The sequence below is a fragment of the Miniopterus natalensis genome, chromosome 1, assembly GCF_054644295.1.
Source record: "Miniopterus natalensis isolate mMinNat1 chromosome 1, mMinNat1.hap1, whole genome shotgun sequence".
NCBI lineage: Eukaryota > Metazoa > Chordata > Mammalia > Chiroptera > Miniopteridae > Miniopterus > Miniopterus natalensis.
The window spans coordinates 160,705,218-160,723,864 of record NC_142081.1 but is presented as its reverse complement, the minus strand read 5'-3'; the positions used below and the strand labels follow the sequence as shown (position 1 = coordinate 160,723,864).

Here is an 18,647-nt window from a genome sequence, read left to right as displayed (position 1 = left end):
CTTCATGAAATATAGGAAAACCAATGATCAGCTTCTAAAATCATGATGAATTTGATTTTTTTAGTTTTCTATATTTACTATTGTATTACAATATAATATTGTAGTACAAAGTAGATGGAGAAACAAATATTATTCTTTTCATTTATTAAATGAAAAATGTGCACAAATTATAGGTGTGTGACAAAGGTCTAATTTTGTATATTAGAAATACAATTATATCCAGTTATAATAATTGCAATTTTGATCAAGTCTTCTCTGAAAACTCATATTTAAAAAAGGTTAGGGTTAGACACCGACTTCAAATAAAAGGTGCCTACTCTTTCTTGGAAGATAAAGAAAAGCTGACATAAATTATCCAAATGGGAATAATTTTCTCTATTTAGAACACTAGAATAGTTTTCTTTTTTCTATTCCAATTTAAGTTTTCAGGTTTAAAAAAACAGTTTCTTCCAATGGGAATAAAGCCATAGACATATATTCTTTTATTTCTATTCATTTGTGGTCTAAAGAACAAATCTGCTTCCATTATTCATGATGAAAGCATACTTGGAATTAATAGTCTATATAGTTCAGAGTTTAGCTCTTTTAGTATGTCTTATTTGCAAGCTAAGTCTTTGGTTTGGCTAAATTTTTGCAAATATCAAAAACTAAAATGTTCAAATGGTAAATCAAGACAAAGAACCTGGTAATGAATGATAGGTACAGATTGTCTAAACTCTTAGGTAAAATTTGATAAGATGTTTTGCATAACTTTAATGAATTGACAAGGTCTTCTGGAGAAAACAGTTCCAGATGGCAAACATACGCAAGGGATTTAGTCAAACAATTTTTTGGCAAGAACATTATGAATTTTGTAACCAGTTGAAAGCCAATGAAATGCAAAGATGAGTCTAGTTAATAATCTACAATGATTGGTGAAAGAAGTATATTAGTGCTAATTTCTCTCCATTCATCCTATCTTTGTTTTCCACCCCACAAGCCTTTGGCACCATGAAGGGGGTAACTTTCATCTGTGTTCTCTTTCTTGTCAGCTCTGCTTCCTCCAGGGGCCTGTTTCGTCGAGATGCACGTAAGAATTCTAGTTTTCTATTGTTCAAATTTATTTTGTTTTCCTAGTAAAAGAAAGTTTCAGTAAACCTTGCATCTTTAAAGAAGTAAGCTGTCCTTTAGCATTAAGTTCTGCGATGATATTTTTTTGTATTTGTGAAGCCTTAAGAAGTTATCTTATATTTCTAATATCCTAAGTGAAAAAAAAAGGTGAGAATTGTTTAGTAACTGTAATTTCCTTTTACACATGAAGGAACAGAGAGTGACCTAAACTTCACAGAATATATTTGAAGATAGAATTCATAACTCTAAGTTCTCAAAGCCCTATCCACCGCACCTTGATGCATTAAAACAACAGCAAAGCCTTTGTTGCTAGTCTTATAAACAGAACTTTTATTTACATTTTTTCTGTCATACTGTCTTTTCAGTAGCTGTTCATAGATACTAAGAGCATTATATCTTATCCAAGTTTGAATAGAAAGCTATAAATATTTAATGATTTTTCCAACAGTATCATTGGTGATTAAATAACTTGTTTGTTTAAAAGCACAAGAAGCAGTTCACCATCATTCTAAGATTTTCTGAAGGGATCAGAGCCCGATAGTTTGGAGCAAATGAATACCTAAGTCAAATGGAGAGAAACATAAACAGTGATATCACAGCCAAATGTTTTCTTCGGTATTTAAACAAATCTTTTTCCTCCCCAGACAAGAGTGAGCTTGCTCATCGGTTCAAGGATCTGGGAGAAGAGCATTTCAAGGGCCTGTAAGTTAAATACTGAGAAGGCGAATTCAATGTTTCTAACAGCTTGCCTATTATCTGAAGTCCTTACATTCCCCACCAGCAGGGCCCAGACTCTAGAACAGTACTGTCCAGTGAATTTTCTGCATTCATGAAAATATTCTATATCAGTGCTGCCTAGTATGGTATCTACTGGCCACACCTGCTTGTGGAGTCCTTTAAACACAGCAAGTGCAACTGAGGATCAAAATGTTAAATTATATTTAATTTTAATTAATTTAACTATAGTCACAAGTGGCTGATGGCTACTGTGTTACTGTATGGGAAGGTGTAGTAGCTCTGGGATCTTAGATAACCCTGATTGAGGGGAAAGACTTTAAAATATGGTTCCTTTCCCAGCACACACTCAAGTTCCTTTACCTAGCAAATAGATATGTGGTTTCTGGAGAACATTTTAATTTATTTTAATCTAGTAAAGAACGAGAAAATAGTTTATTTTTTCAAGGTCAATTTCATTTTATAGCCTGATTAATTGAGATGTGTGTGTGATTTTTGTTTTTTGTTTTAAATAGTCCCAGGGCCTATGTAATGCCCCTCATCTTAACAATTAGATCTATTTAGAATGCATGTTGCTTGTTTGCTTTGTATGTGAGCATCTACTCACATGCACACATATGTATTTAAACATGGTGGAAATACATATCCTCTTTGCTTAGAAAACCACATAAGCCTGGTTAGGCCTCAGATAATTGCTGATGTGAATAGTCTTTCTTGATAATAGTAAGATGCATAAAATATTATAGAACATATACTGATAACACAATTTGTTCTTTAGCAGAGCAACCTTCTTTATATTAAAGTTTTATTACACTACATTTTCTCTATGTCCTGTGTTTCAGGGTGCTGGTTACCTTTTCTCAGTATCTCCAGCAGTGCCCATTTGAAGAGCATGTAAAATTAGCAAAGGAAGTAACTGATTTTGCAAAAACATGTGCTGCTGATGAGTCAGCTGAAAATTGTGGAAAGTCACTTGTAAGTACATTGTGATTTTGAATATATCTTCTTATTTTAAGTTATCCTGAGCATTTCAAAGGGAAAACACCCCATTTTGGCTTTCTTGATTATTACTAAGACCGTATTTGTAAGCAACACTCACAAATGGGTAGAGCCATTGTTTCTTCAGTGATAGAGACAATCTAGCTATGCCCACAGTTTTAAAGCATTTCTTTATTGAGAACACACACAATGGTCAAAGCGTATTTAAATGGAAATTTGTCATTTGTAAAAGTCTCTTTTAAATCTAAAGTTTGATTTGTTTTCATAGATGCTGATAGTGACAGCATGTTTTTTTAATCTTCAGAAAGCACTCAGCTGATTTCCACGATAATTTTGTTATCTGGGTAAAATAATACTACAGCTATATATTCCTCATTTTAGGGATATTCACACTTTTACATACAATAACATATTGGGGCATTCATATGTGTTAAAGGACGCTGAGCTTTTCTTACTTCCAGATAAGTCTTCAGTACAAGTGGAGGTGAATGTTTCTCTCATCACTCAATCTATATACACTTTTCTAGGTGGCAAGTCTGTTTTTATTTATCATGAAACTTTTCCTCCTTTTACTTCTCTTTATAACTCTCTCTGCCTTAAGTCAGAATCAGTATTTTAACTTCACACAATATTATGGCTCTAAAATGAATTTTTAAAAAATGTATTTTTTGAAAATTAATACATTCTGTCTTGAGCAGTATATTTTCCCTGGTGTTACAGTTGTTTTCATAACAGAAGTTAATGGGGATGGAAAGAATTCATTTAATGGAATGTGCTTCAAAGCAAATGTTTCTAGAATAAAAAGTTCTATATTTTAATGAAATAATTAATACATAGTGAATTGTGTTACTTCTGAGTCTTTAAATGGTATCTACTGAAAAGTTGGATCTCTCACAAAGGAGTAGGTCAAATGAGAAACTATCCTAACACTTTCCTCTCTAATGTGAATTCACCTGCTTAGAGGAGTATTTTCCCTTGATTTTTGTGGTTGTTAATCCTCACCATATTTTTTCTATTACTTTTCAAAAACAGAATTGGGAGGGAGGGAGGGTGAAAGAGAGAGAGAGAAACATCGATGTGAGAGAGGCACATCAATTGGTTGCCTCCAGCACATGCCCTTTGGGGTATGGGGAGTGAACCCACGACTGACGTACCTGCCCTTCCCTGGGAATCAAACCCATGACCCTTTGGTGGGCAGGCCGATGCTCCAACCACTGAGCACACTGACCAGGCTTTTCCGTTGATTTTTATTATTATAGCTCCTAGCCTTTAGCCTAAGGTAAGAATTGGAGTAACATTCATTCTTTAAAGCCATTGACGGTCATTTTGCCCTTCCTTTTTACCCACTGTAGCTAACAGTGTGACAGTTACCTCTTAAAAAACTTACATAGAGGTGATCAAATCAAGGGAAACTCTCTAAACCTGAGAAAAAAGTGGATTTTTATATGATTTCCTTACCAATGTTTACCAGTATAGTACATCTTCAATACTGTTCCTTGGGTGTAAAGAAAATAAAACACTGCGCAGCCATTTGAAGGCCTCTGTCCCCCACGCAGCACACCCTTCTGGGAGATAAACTGTGTACAGTCGCATCTCTTCGATCCACCTATGGGGACATGGCTGACTGCTGCGAGAAACAAGAGCCCGAGAGGAACGAGTGCTTCCTGAAACACAAGGACGACAACCCCAACCTCCCCCCACTGGTGAGGCCAGAGCCCGAGGCCCTGTGCACCTCCTTCAAGGAAAATGAGCAGAAGTTCCTGGGAAAGTAAGTAGTCAGACTGTTTTTTAATCCTCACCTGAGGATACGTTTTCCTTGATTTGAGAGAGAGAGAGAGAGAGAAACATCGACTGGTTGCCTCTCAGAAGTGCCCTGGCCAGGAATTGAACCCGCCCACTTAACGTAGGGGAGGGTGCTCCAGCCAGCCGAGCCACCCGCCAGGCCAGCAATCAGAGTCTTATGCTTCAAAATTAAAAATTATGAAATAGGTCAAGACTAATTTTAAAAATTACTATAAAAATATTTTCAACATTAAGATTTAGAAGATTTTTTTCTAATGAAAAATTCAAAGAAATAATATTTGATACTATAAAATTTTACACATAAAAAATTTGATCACAGCTCTTTTGGAGTTCATTGAAACAGGATGTAATCTGTATGGAAAACATTGCCACATATTAAAATATTATGAAGATATATATTTAGTTAAGGTCAGAATTAATTTCATTTTAGTCGATAACCTTATATCACCAATATTTAACTATTTTATATAACTACTTTATACATAATATAAGTTTAACCTTTTCACTGACAAAAAATGACAAAGGCAAGGTCATCATGTGCAAATTGAGTTTAATTAGTAAGTTAGATGTCTTTGGGTTTTTGAGTTTCTAGGGAAATTGTTGATAATAATTGACTGTTCTTCTTTTGAAAAATTTAGTTACCTATATGAAGTTGCCAGAAGAAATCCTTACTTTTATGGCCCAGAGCTTCTTTACTATGCTCAAGAATATAAAGGAGTTTTGACAGAATGCTGTGAAGCTGCTGATAAAGCTGCCTGCCTGGGACCAAAGGTATGTCCCAGCAGAGGAAGACGAGAACCAGTTCAGACTCCAGCCTCAGATCTGGGGCTCGGTGTAGGGAACCTAAGTCTCTGATACAAACTTCTTTACCTGGTGAAAAAAGCCTTCCTTACTCTCATCCAACCCAAAGATTTTCACCCCCTTGGAAGGCCCATGACATCGTCATTCCCCCTCTAAGTTCTGCCCCGTGGATCTGATAGAGGGAGTCACTGTGTATGTATCTAAATATCCCTCCTCTTTTTGTATGAAATACAGAAACTCGTTTGTAAAATTGCACAGCAAAGGGCCACAGGTTTTGTTTACCTTTTCATGAGCCTTTCCTGTTGGGGAAGGAATTCAAAGTGGAGAAGTTCACTGCATCTAGAAGCCTGGGTTTATTCATTCATTCCATAAATATTTATTACGTCCTGGTCATCTTTTCTAGGGAGTTTATTGATGTGAGAGCTGGTGAAGGAGGGATTGAAATGAAATTATGCAAAATTAAGAAGTCAGTAGGATTATATTCCCTGGGATATTAGTGTAGTCTGTTCTTCTACCTTTCCCTCCAGCTCCCCTTTCCCGGCAATGCCCACATGCTGGTTCTACACTGCCTGGGGGCTTCCACTAGGACCAGGCTGAGTTTTTCTCTAAATACATAGCAAAATAATTATTTGCTAACAATGAGCACTTGGGAATATAGGTGTAGGTTGTATCTTTGAGATGTAATTTGTCATAGTCTCATCTGAATTTATGAAGAAGTATTTCATGTAGAATTTAAAAAAATATTTTCAAAATTATTTCTTTTTGCAGATGGATGCTCTGAAGGAAAGAGTACTGACTTCAGCTGTCAAACAGAGAATGAAGTGCTCCAGTCTCCAAAAATTCGGAGATAGAGCTTTCAAAGCATGGTATTTCAAATTTAGCTTTGTAGTTTATAATGATAATGGTTCAGTTGACAAAACTGTATTTTTATGTGAGTTTTTTTCTCTTAATTCTCACCCGAGGATATGTTTTTATTGATTTTTTTAGTGAGGGGGAGAGAGAGAGAGAAACATGGACCAGTTGCCATCTGTATTGAAGTGCAAACCTGCTACCTAGGTGTGCGTCCTGACCCCGAATCAAACCTGCAACCCTCTGGTTGACAGGATGATGCTCCAACTGACTCAGCCACCCAGCCGAGGAACATTTATACGAGTTTTACACAGTTCTTTCTGGTTGTCTGACAGGTAGAAATTTAGCAGAAGTGAAAAATCAGAGCCTAAAAGACAATTTATCATTATTTTTTATTGTATTTTTTCAAGGTAGTAAAAAATTTATTTATTTAAATATATCTTTATTGATTTCAGAGAGAGGAAAGGAGAGGGAGAGAGACAGAAACATCAATGATGTGAGTGCGAGTCATTGATCGAGCCCGCAACCCGGGCATGTGCCCTGAGTGGGAATAGAACCCCGATGGCCTGGATCTCAGGTCTACGCTCAACCGCTGAGCCATGCCCGCCCCGGCGGTAGTAAAAAATTTAGAGGCTATCTTTTCTTTGTTATTCTGTCACAGGTATTTGAACTCCCATTTGTTTATAAAGACTAGGGATCTTATCCTTTTTAAAAATAATTTTTATATATTTCAATTACAGCTGACATGCAATATTTTACTAGTTTCACATGTACTCCAGTGATTAGACATTACATAACTTTCTAAGTGATCATCCCTATAAATCTCAGCCCCACCTGGTACCATACATAGTTACTAGAATATTATTGACTATATTTCCTATGCTGTACTTTATATCCCTGTGACTATTCTGTAACAACCAATTTGTACTTAATCTCTTCACCTTTCTAATAGGGATTATATTAGAAAGGGATTATTTGCTAACAATTACTTGCTGTCTAATAGGGATTATATTTTTATGCAGTTGTAGTCAGGGCCTGTTATTTTATTTTATCTCCCACCCCCTGCAATTATCTGAAACCGTCTGCTTGTTTTTTATGTCCTGGTAATTAAATTCAGCCATCAAGGTCACTTCTCATTTTCTCATAGCTCCAGCTGTGTTCTTAATTTCTTACATTTGCCTGGGCCTCTATTTTTATATAACTTCGCTGGTTCTAGGAGTATCCTTCAACATGAGCCAAGAAGCCCCAACCCCGTCCCAATTCCCTCACTTGCTAGTCAACAGTGAATCAACATGAACAGAGGATAAAATGAAAATAATAGACATTTTGCAAGGTGTCTAGAAACCATCATGTGAACTATCTTTGCCTGTTGCCTTTATCATCTACACAACAAAATCAAAGAAATGATTAAACAAAACTACCCCAGTGTGAAATAATGCACATTTAGACAGGCTATGACTGATTTTGGGGAAGAAGTATCTTTTATCAGATTTAGGCAACTCTGAAATGATTTGTGAAGGCCCGTGGATATTAGCCTTTTACATCTTGTCATCGGGCTAAGAAACTGTGCTGGATTAATTTCTTGGTAAAAATATGTTAAACTCTGTAATTTGCAAAAGTTGTGAAATTTCTTTTTCCAGAGTCCTTCAGAAATCAGGAAGAAGTCTATTTAGTTGGTAAAAAAAGATAACTGGAGTTTGTATGGCCCTTTCCAGTTTATAAAATGCTTTCATATACATCAAGTAATTTAATTCTCACCATGCCCTTTGATGTTGCATGTTGTTGTGACTCTGCAGGACTGAAGCTCGGAGGGTCTAAGTAACTTGCCCAGGCTCACACGCTAATAAGCAATAAAGTCAGATCTGGGAGTCGGAAATGGGCTCCAAACGGGATGCTTCTCAGGTGTCACCTCTTTCAGCATCCCTCTTTGAGTTCTGATTTTATGAATTGCTGACTTCTTTCTACTCGCCACACACTCCCATAATGGATAATTCTGCCTCAAGGAAACATTTTACCCTAAGATAACAATTTGGTGTAGAACTAGCATTAAAATAAGAACTAATAAATTTTACAAGTTATTTCTATATTCATTTTGTCCTAATTTTTGTTATAAGTAGTATTTTTCTAATGCTTTCACATAAAGTATTGCATGTTTAAATAAAGTTTTAATGGGGAATTTTCTTTTTAGGTCTGTAGCTCGTCTGAGCCAGAGATTTCCCAATGCTGACTTTATGGAGGTTTCCAAGATGGTGAATGATCTTACCAAAATCCACAAAGAATGCTGCCAAGGTGACCTGCTTGAATGTGCAGATGACAGGGTAAGGGATCCTTAGGATTCTCTTTGGTAACTTTGCTTTGGTAACATGCTTCAGTTGGTTCAATGAATTTGTTTCGTATAATTGGTGACAGCTGACTGTGCATTGAAATTGTCTTCTATGTCTAATATGCTAAATTCCCTGCCTTGTGGTACATTATTTATTTTTAATAAACCTGCCTATCCCACTCACAAAATGATATAATAAATACATTCACTAGTTTGTAGTGCCTTTCAGTCACATTCTAACTGAGAAGAAAGGATTAAACTGAAGTAGGACAGCTGCAAAGGTAGACTTCTAAGATTTTTTTGGGATGTGGGTAGAGTTGGATAAGAGCTGGTACCAGAAGAGAACTTTAGAAATTATGTAATTTTTCTATATATTCTCCCTTAATATACAAATATTTAGCATGCTATCTTTCCCCAAAACATAAACATATGACCAAATAGCAGAATCCTCATCTCTCAGAACACTTTCTGGAAAATTTAAGGCAGATATTTTACATGTGTAAGTAGGACCTGTGACTACGATTCTTGACTAATTTTCCCCAAATCCCTCAATTTTATTTAGTTATTTGGTTTCAAAATGCCTGTACTTAATTTTGAGGAATATTTGGAAAAACAATAATTTATATATATATATAATTTTCAATTCCCATTTAAATTTAATATTATTCTATATTAATTTCAGATGTACAACAGAGTAGTTAGAAAATCATGTAATTTATAGTACAGAGTGGCCCCCTGATGTTTCCCACACATAGCCTTTATGACACTATTGACTATATTCCCTGTGCTGTAATCTACATCTCTGTGACTCTTCTGTAACTACAACTTTGTACTTCTTAATCCCTTCATCATTTTCACCCAACCACCTATAATTGAGTTTTAATTTAAAAACTTAAATGCCTTAACAGTAGAAATATAAAATTAATAAATAACTGATATGGGCCCCTCTTACTAACTAGTTTTTAATCAAGTGGAAATATTTTAATAGTACTATCTGAGTCTCCAGATTTAGCATCATAGACTGAAAATGTTACTAGAAGGCAGGTAGGTATGTATATGGTCTTAAAATACAATGGACATTTTCTGCCAACATAATAAAAGTCTGGAGAAAAAGTATAGTGATGTCAATTTACATTGAATAATTTTCATCAACTTGTTTATAGGCGGATCTTGCCAAGTACATGTGTGAAAATCAAGAATCAGTCTCCAGTAAATTGAAGGAATGCTGTGCTAAGCCTCTGTTGGAAAAATCCCACTGCCTTTCTGAGGTGGAAAATGATGACTTGCCTAGTGATTTGGCCCCGATAAATGCTGATTATGTTGACGATAAGGAAGTTTGCAAAAACTACAAAGAGGCAAAAGATGTCTTCCTGGGCACGTAAGTGGATACGGAATGACCCTTTCATGGCTCTTATATGGTCTGAGGATTTAGGAAACAGTTCTAGGCTTTCCTTTGGAGTTCTTACAGTTGTTGCCTACAGCATTAGTTTCTCCTTCCCTCTCTGAGCCTTTTAAATTGTTTGGAAAATTTTAATTAGTTTTTAAAAGTAGTCATAAAATAATACTTGGTCATGGCAAAATCTCAATGAATAGAGAACAGTACAAAGTAATAAGTAGAAATTTCTATCACCCCCCCACACACCTCATTCCTTACTCCTTAGGGATATTTCTGGAAATTCCTCTAAAAACATTTTGTGTATACATAAATCATATACATATTATTCATTCAAAGAGTATTTCTTGAACTCACTATGACGTATATGGGAGAATATGTGTCATCCATCTTTATATCTCCGTGTCTATCTCTGTATCTATCTGGCTGCAGCACAGAGGTATAAACAGAAGTATGGAGTCTGCTACCAGGTGCTTTATATTTGTTTGTAAAGACCAGAAGCTCAATAGCATGACAAGGTGGCGTACAATTAAATGATAAAATTAATGATTATGTAAAGTCGATAAATGGTGATAAACTTTGAATTTTTACTGTTGGATTGCAATAGTATTCTGTGCACTGAATAATATTTTATAAAATTATGTACCCTTCAAGATTTCACTCATACAGAGAGGAAAAGAAAAATTTAAGATTATTTATCTATATCTACCTATCATCTATCTATATCTATCATCTATCTATCTATCTATCTATCTATCTATCTATCTATCTATCTATCTATCTATCTAATCTATCATCTATCTATATCTATCTAATCTATCATCTATCTATCTATCTATCTAATCTATCATCTATCTATATCTATCTAATCTATCATCTATCTATATCTATCTAATCTATCATCTACCTATCATCCATCTATCATCTATCTATATCTATCTATCATCTATCTATCTATCTATCTATCTATCTATCTATCTATCTATCTATCTATCATCTATCATCTATCATCTATCATCTATCATCTATCTATCATCATCATCTATCTATCTATCATCTATCTATCATCATCTATCATCTATTTATTATCTATCTATTTGAATCTTTTTGAGATATAGTCCAAATAAAACAAAGTATACATAATAACAGGAGTAATTTCTTAAACATTTAATATGTGCCAGTGTGTTATGCATAAATTATGTCATGTGTTTCTCACAATCCACCTTATGAGATAGATCCTATTATTATCTCCATTCTAAAGAGGAAGAAACTAGGGTTCTGATAGTTTTAATAAATTGCATAAGGTGATATAGTAAAATAAGTGAGTTAGAGCAAGGATTTGAATGATGGTAGCTTTAACTCTGAACCCCTAGACTTTAGCTACCAACCTTTACTTGCATGGGTTTAGTCAAATTGAGACCGTTGGGATATGAGTTACACTTGTGGTTAAATAGGTCATTTTTCTTGCTTCTTTGTTCAAGTAAGTCTATTTTATTTTCATCTTAACTAGGTTTTTGTATGAGTACTCAAGAAGACATCCTGACTATGCTGTGTCATTGATACTGAGACTTGCCAAGAAATATGAAGCTACACTGGAGAAGTGCTGTGCCACCGATGATCCTCATGCATGCTATTCCAAAGTGGTAGGTTTCTCAAAGGAAACATGAAATGCAGCTCTTTGGTGATTCCAAAAATAAGAAAGAAAAATAATGCCAGAATGCAAAATGTTACATAATGCAATTGAGATATTCTCTTGAGATAATTTTAATTTTGTGCTCTCTAACATGTTAGGGAAAAATGGCCTCAATAGAATGGCTAATAAAACCTAGAATAGCCTAGGAAAAAAAAGGCTCTGAGGAGAGCAAGCTCTGATTTCACAAAATCTTGACCCTGTTTTTCCTCTTTTTTACACTTCTGAGAACAAAATAAGATAAATTAAATGTAAATGTTAATTAAAAGAGATGTAACTTAGATATGAGGAAAGTTATCCTGGTTTCAAGATTTATCAAGTATCGAGAATTAGTATCTTAAGGAAGGTTGTAAAACCTATTTATTTAGAATATTTTCAATTCTTTTTGAGAAGGTTTAGGAATGGTTTTATAAGAATTTAAGTAAGGAGAGGAAATCAGTTCTGGAGGGTTTTTAGCATATTTTGCTATGCTAAAATGGGATGTTAGCAGGTTTAGGATATTTAGCACTTTTAATATATGTGGTGGTTTCCTAACTTTTTTGCTCTACCAAGAAACTGCTATCTGCCAGGCACCATGCTGGATCCCATGACCAAGGTAAAAGCTCTTATTTCAGAGAGCTCAGGATCCAACTGAAGAGATGCCTTAAAAATAATACTGCTTATAATCATAGCTGTAGTTTACTGAGCTTTTACTGTCTTCCAAGCACTGTCATAATGTCATTAGCTCAGGTAGTTTTTAAAGAGCATTCTCTGAGGTGTGTACCATCTTCATCTCCATCTGAGAGGTGACGTTTCTAAAACTTGGTGATTGGAAGTAAAGTTCCACCCCTAGAAGATGAGTCAGATGACCTGGCTCAAATACCAGCAGCCACACTCTGAGCCTGAATATTCTTAATCACTTCTGTGCAGTTTGGAGGCACTGTAACACGTTTGGTATCAGAGGTTCAATTATATGTCTTTGGGCAGAAAGGAAGAAGGCTCTCATTCTGCCTATAAGGGTGAAAAACAGCCTGCACCTGGTCCTCGGGTGGAATCTTGTAAACACCATTCTTTAATCTTTTAGTTGGATGAACTTCAGCCTCTTGTGGATGAGTCAAAGGAATTAGTCAAGAAAAACTGTGAAGTTTATGAAAGCCTTGGAGAGTATGGCTTCCAAAATGCGTAAGTATTTTGTTTTTGACTAATTTTTTTCTTGATCAATTTGTAGGTTTTAAAATTTATTTATATTTATTTATTTATTTATTTATTTATTTATTTATTTATTTATTTAATTCATCTTTATTGTTGAAAGCATGACAGATGGCTCACTTTTCCCCCACATAGACACCCCCTCAGCCTTATCACCTTATTGTCTGTGTCCATGGTTTATATGCACATAAATTCTTTAGTTAATCTCTTCCCGCCCCCTCCCCCTTCTTCCCTCTGAGATTCATTAGTCTATGCTTCCAAGTCTCAGGATCTATTTTGTTCATAAGGTTTTTTGTTCATTATAATCCACATATAAGTGAGATCAATTTGTAATTTTAAAGACAATACAGTTTTAAAACTTATACATGTATATGTATCACCTGTCATAGAACTTTTAATCATGAAAATATAGTATATATTTCTGATCTGTCTCCATCAAGAAAGATTAGAGAATGAGAGATAAAATAGTCAATGGGTTTCAGAGATCTATATTGAGTGTAGTTTGAAAAATTAGCCTGTTGAGACTGGTAAGAAAAATACTAAATCTTGGGATATAGGAACTGAGGATGCCCTTTGAAGGTTAAGGAATAGTTTATGGACAAACAAAAGAAAGCAATGCTTTCCAGAGTAGGAAATAGTTGGACTTGAATAGCAGTGGCTGAGGAAGTGCTATAATATATAAGTTGATAGACTAGTTAGTATCCTGGTGTAATGGAACCTTACCTGTGGAGGTAAAGACAAGAAGGGACACATCATTAGGTAGATACTTACTGTTCAACTTACACATGTCAGCACTCTTCTAATGGTGGGTGCTAGAGATAACAATAGTGAACAAGTCTCTTCCCTTGAGTAGATTACAGTCACACATTGACTTTCAACTGGAATTCTTAATGAAAGATTGTTCCATGCTAGATATCATCCTAGGTTGATGGCATACCTTATGTCTTTTAAGTTAATCCTTGCCCCATCCCTATTGAGTCAGGTACATGTCCTCCCATTTTATAGATGAGAAAACTCATTCATATCTTTCTAATTTAGCACAGTGCTTGATAAACAGGGGTGAACAAGAGTAGGTTTACAGTTGTGAGTGTGCCAAACACAGAGTTAATAAACTTATAGTAATAATCATCACCTGCATGTCTTCTCCATATGCACAACTGTAAACCTACTTTAGCCCAGCCCTGCGTATTAAGTACTCAGTAGGTTTTATTGAAAGAAAGAAGCAATTAATAAATACATTAATGTCACTGAATTATGTTACTGTGGAGATGATGAAACCTCGGCTCTTGTCATTTTGAAGTAAAAATTTCAATCAAGAGACAAAGTGTAGCAAAGTTAGTAAGAATTTATTGACCGCAGCAAAAATATACTGAGGACTGTGAAGCAAGGGAAGACATAGAAGTTGTTACAGGAGAGCCTAGGCTGGGCTGCTTTGGCTCACTGAGAAGTCAGATAAAAGGGGGCATTGAGGATAGGTTCAGGGAGTTCCCCGGGATGAGCTACCACTGCCCACTGCTCCCTGGTTGCAAGTCTCATGGGGTCCCTTAGAGGGAAGAAGGGGAAAGGGAATGGCACAGGCGTGCCCTCCTGGGGGAGAGCCAGTGCTGGATCCTTTAACCTAAGCATATTTATCTCTCTCTTGCAGGTGGAAATCTTAGGGGTGGTCTCAGGGGAGGGTCTCAATAGAATATTCATCATTTTTCCAGGTGTGCTCTTTCAGGGTCATGGTCTCCCCTGAATGGTCAGTGCCAGGGCAGGGGATCACTAGTCAATGTAGCTGGTTCTGAGGCAACCATGGAGTCACTTGTCTGGTTTTGCTGCTTTTCTGAGCCTGGAGCTGAAATACAACTGAGGCCTAGATGTTATCTTTAGGGAGGAAAAGCAGGGAGGTGTAAACCAAATGAGTAGCAATACGAAAAGTCAGGGGTCCACACTGCATGACCAGCAATATGCTAGGGGAAGAAACGTTACCCTGCGGGTGAGGTTCTTGTTTTCCCTGTTTTGCCCCTTGCTAGGCATCTGGGACTTTTTGCCCTGGTGAGTTTCTATACCTAGTCCATCGTCCTTGCTCTGCTCATGTCTGTCTACCTTCCCATAACAATTATAGTAAGTTAAGTCACTTTCCTAAGATTATACAGCACAGGTGGAATTCAGCGTTAGGCTTACCTAGTTGCTTAGCACAATGACTCCCTCACTCCACCCCACCAACCTAAAGATGGAGACAATTTTATGAATGAAAAATCATTGTAATTGATTTTGTCTAATTGTTCTTTACTTCACCTACTATGTTAGGAAAAATAGCTTCTCGCCTGGTTGAAAACTAATGGACTATTTTATTCCAGCCTGGTGGTGCGTTACACCAAGAGGGCACCCAAAGTATCGACTCCAACTCTTGTGGATCTCTCAAGAAAACTAGGACGAGTGGGCAGCAAGTGTTGTAAGCTTCCTGAGTCAAAAAGAATGGGTTGTGCTGAAGACTATGTGAGTCTTTTAAAATATAATGTCAATAATGATGAATTTTTGCCTTTAGATGATATTTCTAAAGTTAACCTTCAGAAGCAGGAGTGAACTAATTGTGTGTGTGTGTGTGTGTGTGTGTGTGAGTGGCAGCCAGTACTTGGTTGCCAGCGTTATCCTGACCTCCGAATGAGAACTGAGATAAGATCCTGAAAATGATAAATTGTTTTGAAAAAATTCCATGAATATTTAATGCTTCATCCTGGCATTAAATTTTTTTTTTTACTTTTGGGAGGTCTTTTCCTTAATGTGTCAATATAAGACCGCTTTCTCCTCACTCTAACACATACCTTAGGACTCACCTCAAATTATTTTAATCAATTATTTTCTCAAATGGATTATTCTGCAGATGTAGACATGTAAAAGAAAAAAGATTGTTTTTTAAAAAATTTATCTTTATTGTTGAAAATATTACAGATGTCCCCATTTTCCCCCCATTGACCACCCCCTCCCCAGGCCTTCACGGTACTATTGTTTGTGTTCCTGGGTTCTGCATATGTGCATATAAATACTTTGGTTAAGCTCTTCCTCTCCCTCCCCTCTTCTTTTAAATGTCCCTTATTATTTATTATTAGTAGTAAGGAAATGACTGCCTCAAATCAACCTTGCATTCAGTATTGCTAATTAAAATACAGCACTTCTTTTGGAAAGTAGTAGTTCATGGAAAACTTTTCATTATCCTTCTTTTGAATTTCTGCTCTACTCCCTGTTCTTCAGCTGTCCCTGGTCTTGAATGGGTTATGTGTGGCCCACGAGAAGACACCAGTGAGTGACAGAGTTACCAAATGCTGCACAGAGTCATTGGTGAACAGGCGGCCATGCTTTTCTTCTCTGGGAGATGATGATACCTATGTTCCCAAAGAATTTAATGCTGAAACGTTCACCTTCCATGCAGATGTATGCACACTTCCCGAGACTGAGCAACAAGTGAAGAAACAAACGTGAGGAGCATTTCATTACTGCATGTTTGTAATCTTGATAGTGAGAACTGTCAATAGAGTGGGTAACTTTTTCTGAAGTAGTGATTAAATTCCTTAGGAAAGATTATTTAAGTATTGGCCTTGTTAAGGTGATAAAAGTGTCAAAAAATAAAATGGATAGGATTCTGTTTCCGTAGCCAAACAAATAAACAACAACAATAAAACTATATTATAATTTTGCCTAGAAATCATTCAGAATAATCTTGTGGATAAAGGCTGCAGTAGAAAAATATCTTAGCACAGGTCCAGTAGAAAAAGCTGAACAATTAACTGGTTCATTTGTGCAGATAGCAAATTAGTTAGCAGCAATCTTAGAAGAACTTATTTCTAGGCATAAATGATTATTTTAAGTTTGTTCTATGGCAACCCACAGGCAAGGCAAACCTCCAAGATGTAACTTTTGAGAATGGGATTTGGATGAAAAAGGTCTAGAAATGCGAGTTCTGAAGCTTGACTCCCTACTGCTGTTACAAGGGGTTAGAGGTGCAACGTAACGTCGTTGTGTCTGGTGCGTCCTGACCGTGGCCACAGACTTAAGAGGGTTATTGCGAAACTTACTGTGCTCACAGACTCACTGTCTGTGCAGATGTCAGTGAGAGAGAACCACCAGCTCCCATGAGCTTGGATGGTCTTGTTTCCCGTGGCCTCGCACTATTCATTTTGAGTGGGCCAAATTTCAAAGACCAAATATATAGCTTCTTGGATTAGAAACTTTTAAATGGAGTCCAAGAAAATTAAGCTGTTGAGGATCACTTTTAGCTCTTAAACTGCTGTAAACTTCCATATGGCATAAATTTCAAAATTTGAATAATTTCTGAATGCAAGGACAGAATCCTTTCCAGAGATTTAACTGAAAAGAGGTTTATTGACAGTACAGATGTTGACAGTTTACATCGGTGATGTTGTTTGACCCTTCCACCCACCCTGGGGAGGCAGGCCTCTCCTCCTTGTGCAGACGAGCCTGCTGAGCTCCAGGGTGGTGAGCCTGGGCCCGCGCTCAGAGCTGCCTGGCTCCGAGACTGAGAGAGCCAAGCGACAGCCCTGCTGCCTTCACCATCTCCGTTTCCCTGTGTGTGAGTAACTCTTCTCTTCTCTGTTTTGCTTTGCTTTGTTTTCGTTTAAATGCAGTTTACTTGTGGAGCTGTTGAAACACAAGCCCAAGGCAACCGATGAAAAACTGAAAACTGTTACGGATAATTTCTCAGCTTTTCTACAGAAGTGCTGCGCAGCTGCTGACAAAGAGGCCTGCTTTTCTGAGGAGGTGCTGGAGTCGTTTTTATTTTAATATATACAGTGTTAAGGCTAAGGCTCAGGGGTCTGTATATCTGAAGGACACTCAGTACATGTGGGACAGGAATCTTATTCTACACACAGTTGTCTGAAAAAATGACTTCAATTAGCTCTTTTTAAAAAAATCTTCTCTACTGAAGTATATTATTAAAAGTTTGCAGTATTTGTTCTGTTTCCAAAGTTGGGTCATTTATGAATACAGTTAGATATATTCAGAATTTCTGAAATCTTCTGGTAGAGGCATCACTAAACCAAAACTTTAATTTATTTAAGCATTTTCTTTAAAAGTTCTGGTTTGTGATTTGGTGGAATCTGAGTGCTTGATTTCACAGGGAGTGGGGAAGTTTAAATTTAAATATCTGAGTCATTTAAAATTTTTCCTTATGACTTGATAGTAATGTTTTTAGTTTTTTGGGCACAATGGGTGTCAGTAAGTTTCCTTCTAGAGATTCTAGTGCTAAGCTGGAATTAAAGGATGTGAAGCATGGAGAATTACTTTGTAATCATCAATGGATGTATAAATGTTCATTTTTATCCAAATAATGGTACTACTACTTCCCCTAAATCTGTCATTTCTTTGTATTCAGGGTCCAAAACTTGTTGCTTCAAGTCAAGCTGTCTTAGCCTAAAAACAACACAATCACAAGCGTCTCAGGTAACCATCCTCTGGATTTTCTTTAAAAAATTAATTATAATAGTTAATATTAAAAGAGCTAAGAGCCACATGGACCAGTGCCAATCACTGTTTTAAGGTCCTTGTATATATTAACTTATTTAATCCTCAAAATAGCTGCCTGAGTTGAGTTCCATTATTATTTCCATATTTCTGATGGGAAAATGAAAGCACAGATCAAAGCATAGACTAAGTAGTTTACCCAAGGATCACCCAGCTGGTGAGAGGTGAAGCCACAATTCAAAATTCAAACCAGAGCTTGACAGTTAATCACTGTCCTGTTCTGACCTAATGTG

At 36.3% G+C, this 18,647-nt stretch overlaps 1 protein-coding gene across 1 annotated transcript; it reads left to right on the top strand.

Moving 5' to 3' along the window:
- The first annotated feature begins 990 nt into the window (after positions 1-990).
- LOC107534492 (albumin) lies at positions 991-18,307 on the top strand. Its single transcript, XM_087816495.1, has 14 exons — positions 991-1,069; positions 1,755-1,812; positions 2,688-2,820; positions 4,401-4,612; positions 5,286-5,418; positions 6,217-6,314; positions 8,486-8,615; positions 9,784-9,998; positions 11,524-11,656; positions 12,767-12,864; positions 15,234-15,372; positions 16,126-16,349; positions 17,517-17,649; positions 18,266-18,307. The coding sequence occupies exons 1-14, from the start codon at positions 991-993 to the stop codon at positions 18,305-18,307; spliced, it is 1,827 nt and encodes a 608-aa protein (XP_087672621.1).
- Positions 18,308-18,647: the final 340 nt, after the last annotated feature.